Source organism: Carya illinoinensis, chromosome 11 (assembly GCF_018687715.1).
Source record: "Carya illinoinensis cultivar Pawnee chromosome 11, C.illinoinensisPawnee_v1, whole genome shotgun sequence".
NCBI classification, from domain to species: Eukaryota; Viridiplantae; Streptophyta; class Magnoliopsida; order Fagales; family Juglandaceae; genus Carya; species Carya illinoinensis.
In genome coordinates this window covers 44,932,035-44,939,898 of record NC_056762.1, presented here as the reverse complement: position 1 = coordinate 44,939,898, position 7,864 = coordinate 44,932,035, and the positions used below count along the sequence as shown (strand labels likewise).

The 7,864-nt window shown below is 37.3% G+C and overlaps 1 protein-coding gene across 1 annotated transcript; it reads right to left on the bottom strand.

Moving 5' to 3' along the window:
- Positions 1–713: 713 nt before the first annotated feature.
- Positions 714–5,392, bottom strand: LOC122282550 (uncharacterized mitochondrial protein AtMg00810-like). The gene is made up of 2 exons (XM_043094482.1): positions 5,145–5,392; positions 714–1,404 (listed from the first exon to the last, which is right to left on the bottom strand). Exons 1-2 carry the CDS (start codon positions 5,390–5,392, stop codon positions 714–716), a joined length of 939 nt encoding a protein of 312 aa, XP_042950416.1.
- Between the last annotated feature and the right edge of the window lie 2,472 nt (positions 5,393–7,864).

Sequence of the window (7,864 nt, the reverse complement as noted above, 5' to 3'; positions counted from 1 at the left end):
GTGATTCGGTGGCCCAATCTAATTCCTCTCTTGGGAAACCCGAATTCAACTCTACTCGTGTCAGAGAAAGAATAAAATAGACAAAACAGAAAAGATAAGGGAAAGAATGTTTCTGTGTGTTAATTTCTTCTGCTTTACAATGCAGCAACTTGTTTCCATTTATAGTAGGCTATATGTACGCATGAATAAAAGAATCATTCCTGACAACTTTATACAAATATCCTAACAGAATTACAGCTCATTGATTTTAGAAGATTCCTTTGTTTTGGTATTGTGCTGAGATGATGTTGCTTAGCTGTGGTGATTCGTGGCCTTGCCATCTGACTTGTATTGCTTTGGTGGCAAGTGTTGTTCAAATTTTGAAACCCCCCCCCCCCCCTCGCCCTGTAGCAAGATGGAGAGTAGATATCTAAAACTCCCATCTGCAGTGGAGAGGCAAAGCCTTGGTGAGGAGGTCTACTAATTGGGAGCTAGATGGAGTGTAGGCAGTGGAGATAATTCCTTCCTGAATTTTGTCATGAATTAGATGGCAGTCTATGCGATATGCTTAATACGCTCGTGGAATATGAGATTGGCTGCAATATGCAAAGCAGCTTTGCTATCACAGTGTACAACAATAGGTCTTGAGTGTAAAACTATGACATCAACAAGTAAATATTTTAACCATGTAATCTCATAAGATGCAATTGTCATAGAGCGATATTCAGCTTCAGCTAAACTTCTTGGAATTGTTGTTTGCTTCTTAGATTTCCAGGAAACAGAGATTGTCCAAGAAAAACACAACATCCAGTGGTGGATCTTCTTGTATCAGGGCAAGAAGCCCAATCCGAGTGACAATAGGCAGTGACTTGACAAGATGAAGATGAGGGAAAGAACAGACCATGACCTAGAGATTTCTCGACATATTTCAGTACTTTGTAGGCAGCTTGAAGATGAGGAATATATGGGGTGGCCATGTATTGACTGAGCAAATGAGTTGAGTATGTAAGGTCAGGTTGTGTTATGGTAAGGTAAATAAGTTTGTCAATGAGCCTTCTGTACAAAGTTGGGTCTTGAAGCAATGTGCCTTCATTGTTGGACAGTTTAAGGTTGGAATCCATGGGAGTTGAACTGGGTTTACAGCCGAGTAAACATGAATCATGCAAAATGTCTAATGCATATTTGCATTGACAAACTTGAATACCATTGGAGTTTCGAGCTACCTCTAAATCCAAAAAGTATTTAAGAGAGCCTAAATCCTTGATCTTGAATATGGCATCCAGAAAATTCTTGAGATTAATAATGGATTGAGCATCATTAGAAGTCACAACTATGTCGTCAACATATACAAGCAATGCAACAAAGGACTGGCCAGCTTTCTTGGTAAATAAACTATAATCAGCTCGAGATTGTATGAACCCAAAACTAAGTAAAGAGGATGAGAATTTTGCATACCATTGTCAAGAGACCTATTTAAGGCCATATAGACTTTTCTTCAACTTGCAAACTTTGTTTTTACCCTGAACTGAATAACCAGGAGGACTTTCATATAAACTTCTACTTCCAAATCACCATGCAAAAATGTGTTATTCACATCAAATTGATGAAGAATCCAACATTTGATGGCAACTAAGGCCAAGAGTGTTTTAACTGTCACAAGCTTTGCAACTAGGGAAAATGTTTCGTGGTAATCAAGTCCCTCTTGTTAAGTATATCCTTTGGCAACTAAGTGTGCCTTATGTCTTTCCACAGTACCATATGAATTGTACTTTATTCGATAGACCCATTTTGAACCAATAGCCATCTTACCATGAGGAAGATCAACAATCTTCCAAGTGCTGTTCATTTCTAAAGCAACAATTTCACTATCTATGGCTTTGCACCATTCCAAAGATTGCACAGATTGGTTGTAAGTGGTGGGCTCAGATTGTTTGAGAATAGAGGAAGAAAAAACAGCATGGTTAGGGGACAATTTTTCATAAGTTAAAACAGATGATAAAGAATAAGGATGGGTAAATTGTATAATACCTTTTTTCTTGGAGTTGGACAGTGAAGGGGAGTCTTACACAATGACTTGTTGACAGTAGTAATCCTGGAGGTAAGAAGGTGGTTTCTTGGGTATGTGAGATTGACGTGTGGCTTGATTAGCTGAAGGTAAGGCTGAGTGATTGGTTGGTGAAGTGTTGGGGGAGCGGGAATGAGATATGGATGATGCATGAGTGTTAGATGTTGAAGTGGTTTCTGAGGCAAGTGTGAATTCTAAAGTGTCTAACCCGAGAGAAGGAAAAGAGTTTATGTGAATTGTAGGAGGAATGGAGGAATTAGGTGTGGAAATGTGGGCTTTGTAAGGAAAAATGTGTTCATAGAAAACCACATCACAGGAGATGAAGGTTGAGTGATTTTCTAGATCCAATAATTTGTAATCTTTAATACCAAATGGGTATCCCAGCAGTATACATTTTTTAGCACAAGGATCAAATTTTTGGCGAATGAGATTTTATTGTGGAAGCATAGCACAAGCAGCCAAATATTTTTAAATGATTGTAGTTTGGTTTGGTCTTGAAGAGATGTTGGTATGGTGTTTTGTTTTGTAGGTTGGGAGAAGGGGTTCGGTTAATGAGTTAAGTAGCAGTCGTGACACAATCATTCCAATAAAAGATATAAATTCCAGATTGAAATCTCAATGCACGAGCAATATTTAAGATGTGTTGATGTTTTCGCTCGACTATGCCATTTTGCTGAGGACTTTCAACACAACTTCATTGATGAATGATTCATCTTTCCATATAAAAAGATGTCATGGCAAATTCAATCCCATTATCAGACGTATGATTTTAATCTTTGTTTGAAAATTGGGTTTCTACAAGAGAACAAAATGATTGAAGTAGGGCTCGAGTTTGGGATTTGATATGCATTAAGTAAAGCCATGTAGATCTTGTGAAGTCATCAACAATGGTTAGGAAATACTTAGAACCATCATAGCCCATTTGAGAACATGATCCCCATATGTCAACATGAATAATGTCAAGAGGGTTTTGTGCTCGAGTTTGACTAATGGGGAAGGGAAGTCTTTGGTGTTTGGAGAAATGACAAATAGTGCATGGAGAAACCTCATTCATAAAATTCTGATTTGATAGATCTTTTTGCAACAATGAAAGTCTGGAATCAGAGAGATGCCACATTCTACAATACCATAAACTATGCTCAGAGTGATGAGGAGAAACAGAATTTGAAAAATAAAAAGGTTGAATGTTGGATAGTTCAGATAGGTTTGCTAGAAGGGCAGTGGTGGATACTGTTGTCAACTTGAAATAGTATAGACCATTGTGAGCCTCACCCTTCCCAATCGTGCTCCAAGTTGAAAGGTCTTGCACAAAACATTCATTAGTAAAGAAGTTGAAACAACAATGAATATCCTGAGTTAGTTTTCTTACTGAAAGGAGATTAAAATTGAAATTGGGAATGCATAAGACATTTTTCATGATGATTTTATCGTTAAGCTGCACTGTGCCTTGATGAGTTACCTCGGCTTGGTGACCATTTGGTAACTTAACTTGAAAAGAAACTTTGGTTGGAGTAGAAATATAAAGGGAGGTGCAACAGATCATATGATATGTTGCACCTGTGTTGATGATCCAAGGGATTTTGGTGTCTGAAAATTTTGTGTTAAAAGTTGAATGACAAAGAAAAATACCAGTCATGGCAGTGGGTGGTGGGTGAATGGGTGTGCTTTGGACTTCATTAGCATAAGGCTGTGGAGATTGAGATTGTAGTAATGCAATGAGATGGTGATATTGCTCTTTAGTAAGAACAGCTTGAGAGTTGTCTGCCATCTAATCTTGGCTAGAAATGTTGACTTGGTTAGCAAAGGAGTCGGGTCCCTTTCTTCGATTGTGGAGCTTGTGGCCTAGTAGGTAGCCATGGAGCTTGTAACATCAATCAACAATGTGGCCAACAATATTGCAATGAGTGCATATAGATCTTTCCAGATTTGAGTTTGCTTTGAAGCACTTTTCAATTGAATGGCCAAGTATCTTACAATGAATGCAACATGGTTTATCCCTCTTCTAAAATCCAAAATGTTTGGAGGGTTCTCTGGTGTTTGAAAAATTAGTTTTGGCAACAAAGGCAAGAGAATCATTGTTGCTTGAAGGATTAGAAATCTATTTACGTGTTTCTTCTTGTTGAACAAGAGCATAAGCTTCACTCAAACTTGGAATGGGTTTGAGTAAAATGACTTGAGCTTTGATATTTGTGAAAGAATCTTGCAGTCCCATAAGAAATTTCATCATCCAGCCACGTTGTTGATTTTCTATAACAATTTTCATAGCACCACAAGTGCAAGGAGGGTTAGGCTCAAAGTTTACAAGCTCATCGAGTAAGCCTTTCAGTTTGGAAAAATTCATACTAACAAAATCATCCCCTTGAGAAAGAGCATGAATGGATTGCTTTAACTCAAAAATTCAGGGTCCATTGTTTTGTGCAAACGTTGTTCCAGTTCAAGCCATAGGGCATGAGCTGTCTCAATATACACAACACCATTTTTTATTTCGAGAGACATTGCATTTTGTAACCAAGTTACAACCATTTCATTGCATTCAAGCAATGGTTCTAACAAGGCACTATTTGTATCAGTGGGTTGAGAAAGAGTTACATCAATGAAACCTAATTTTTTCTTGATGCGAAGGGATCTTCAAACGGTATGAGCCCAAAAGTGGTAGTTTTCTGCAGTAAGGAGATTATTGGCAAGCAAGGTTACAAGACCATCAGTAGGGTTGAGAAAGTATGGACTGGATAGATCTTTGGGATTGATATTAATGGTTGCCATTACAGCTTTGATACTATATCAGAGAAAGAATAAAACAGAGAAAATAGAGAAGGTAAGGGAAAAAAATGTTTCTGTGTATTAATTTCTTCTGCTTTACAATGCAGCAACTTGTTTCCATTTATAGTAGGCTATATGTACGCATGAATAAAAGAAGCATTCTTGACAACTTTATACAAATATCCTAACAGAATTACTGCTCATTGATTCTAGAAGATTCCTTTGTTTTGGTATTGTGCTGAGAGGATGTTGCCAAGCTGTGGTGATTTGTGGCCTTGCAATCTGACTTGTATTGCTTTGGTGGAAATTGTTGTTTATATTTTGACAACTCACAACTGACCGGGGACACCCCCGTGGCATCGCATTTGACGTGGCATAATTAGAAACAACTTCATTTTTGTTATCATAGCCAAACCCAAACAGAGGCCTCCATTCCCATTGAAACCCCATCCCTACGAAGATAGAAGTCTTCGTCTGAGTCCTCTCCAATTCCTGTGCCCCTATCGTCTTCTCCATCGAAACCTCCATCCCTACGGTTGCCAAAGACGATGAAGCCACAGCCCATGGAGTTGATTTCATCTTTTCCATAATCAATCTCTGTCCTCTCCACGAACCCACAAAGCCACAGTCACAGTCTTCGTCATCTCCATGAAGCCCCCTCTGTCGTCCTCCCTCTTTCTCTCCCCTTTCTTTTTCTCAGCAAATGGAATTTTCTTTCTCTCACCCACAATCACCGAATGCACTCATGTAGTTTGGTTACCTTGAAGGTTTCAAAAAATGAAAAAATAAATAAAAATCATATTTTCGTATCTTTCCTATCTGTTTTCAACAAAAAGAGAGAGAGAGAGAGAGAGAGAGAGAGAGAGAGAGAGAGAGAGAGAGAGAGAGAGTTGAAGATTTCGATGGGTGAGAGGCCTGGGATTCTGTTGTACGAGTTCCAAAGATCGAAGGTGGCGATGGAGGAGCTAAGAGGGGAATTGGAGAGGGTTCTTCATCGCAGTCATAGGTTGTGGAGTCGGAAACAAAGGTTGGAATTAGGGAGAGAATGGAGAATTTGAAAGGGGGCGTTGAAATCTGGTGCTAACAACATTGTTGGGTAGCTTGATGATTTCTTTGATGAAATTGTTAAAGGCAGGAAGAAGCTTTTAGACTTTTGCTGTCTTGGTAGAGAGAGTGAGAGTTTCTGTAGAAAACTAAAAAATGTGAATGCATGGTTAGTTGTATGGAAATGGCAAAGAAAAAAGCTAAACACATCCACTTGAAGACCATGGAGACGAAGACAAGCTCGAGAAGACCACTGAAGACGAAGACCATAAAGACATGTATGTTTACTATTTTGTTTTGTTTTTTTTAATATATTTGTTGTGCCATATCAGCAACCGATTACCAGGCAGTTTCTCACCCTGGTTGTACCTAGAAGACTTGATATATTATATATATTGTGCTGAATTAACGATTTGATTTGGTTTTTTTGGTTTTGGAGAAAGGTGTTTACGAGTAAGATTTGGCCGAATTGCATGGTGTGGTTATGTTGGGAACGATAATGCGAGAATAGTAAAAAAAATAGAGAAAAACAATCTTACAATAAAATTTATGTGGTTCGATAATTTGCTAAGTCTATAGAGTTGCAGAGAATTTTATTCAAAAGAATGTAGAGGTACAATGTGACTATTGGAAGATTTTCACTCAACTCAATTTCTCCCACTCTCTCTATCGCCTCACTCTCATTGCTCAAGTTCTCCAACTATTTGACAATAATCTCAATAGAATCAATGCTCTAATCTCATCACCAAACTCAATTTCAACAAATGATAATTGATTTGTGATGGTATTAAATTCATTCAAATGTTGGGTAACAGATGTACTTTCAGGCATTTTCATATTATAGAGTTTTTTCATTAGGTGCACCTTATTATTTGCTAACAACTTCTCGTACATCCCAAACAATATAGCCATCAAATCCGCTGTGGTCTTTTCCTTAATAACATTATGTGCAATTGACCTCGATAGAGTAAACCGGACAATCCCAGAACATGTCAATCTAACAGATCTCAATAAGCATCTATAACACCCCCTTTTCGTAGGCTAGGAGCGTCACGTGTTTTCATAAAAATATTCCGGTAAGAGATCTCATTTTTTTACAAAATAATCATTTATTTCATAATAATAATCAACTTTATACTGACTGATCTAATTTATCTGACTAATCTAGCTTATCTGATTGGCTAACACACTTAACAATGTGTGCAACGTTGTGCACTAACTTCCCATGCTGCAGCAAAGAAGCTGACTGTGTAGTATACTGGCATACTATAGTGGACCACGCTTAAGTCTATTGCTTGCACGCCCACCCTGAAATCGTATTAATATCATGCATCTGAATAGTCATCTGATTAACTGATCTGATCTTATCTTGCACTTGAACTTAAGATAACTTACGTGTCTTACGTAACGTGAGATGTATAATACATATATAATTATAATATGCGGAATGAAATATGATGAATAACGTACTTGCAAATATCATGACATGTATAGTACATAAACACTGGTTTCAAAAAAATTGACTTTAATAATAATATATATAACTAGCTAACATATGCTAATCCTAATTTATGATCAAATTACTTATCTCATAATGCTACTTCTAAATCTCATTTCGTAGTTCATGAACTATACGAAGTACTAACATCACTAAACCTTCTAGAAAACGTGCTATAATAGTCTATCTAATTAAATAGATACTATAAATTTGATAGCATAAGTAAACTTTTTTAATTTACGAGATTTAAAACTAAGCCCATATTAAACTAAGTCCAAAGAAAGGTAAGCCCAAAATCACTACAGTCCAAATTAACACCTAACAAGTTTAAAAATACTAGGTTAATATAAGAATAACTCCGGCCCAAATTTAAAATTAACTCCAATCCAACATCAAAGCCCACGTAAATAAGACACACTTAAGCCCTTTTTGTCGTACACCTTTTAAACGTCGAAATTATAATTACAGAGACTTTTTGGAAACTCAACAACAAAGGTTCAAGGGCACAAATGGAATTA

Bases quoted from the DNA above. Each gene is read 5' to 3' on its own strand.
- LOC122282550 (XM_043094482.1), bottom strand. From the start codon at position 5,392: ATGGAAAAGATGAAATCAACTCCATGGGCTGTGGCTTCATCGTCTTTG. The intron at 1,405-5,144 runs GTCAGTTGTGAG...CTCTTTACTTAG, and splicing joins ATGCCACGGGGGTGTCCCCG to TTTTGGGTTCATACAATCTC.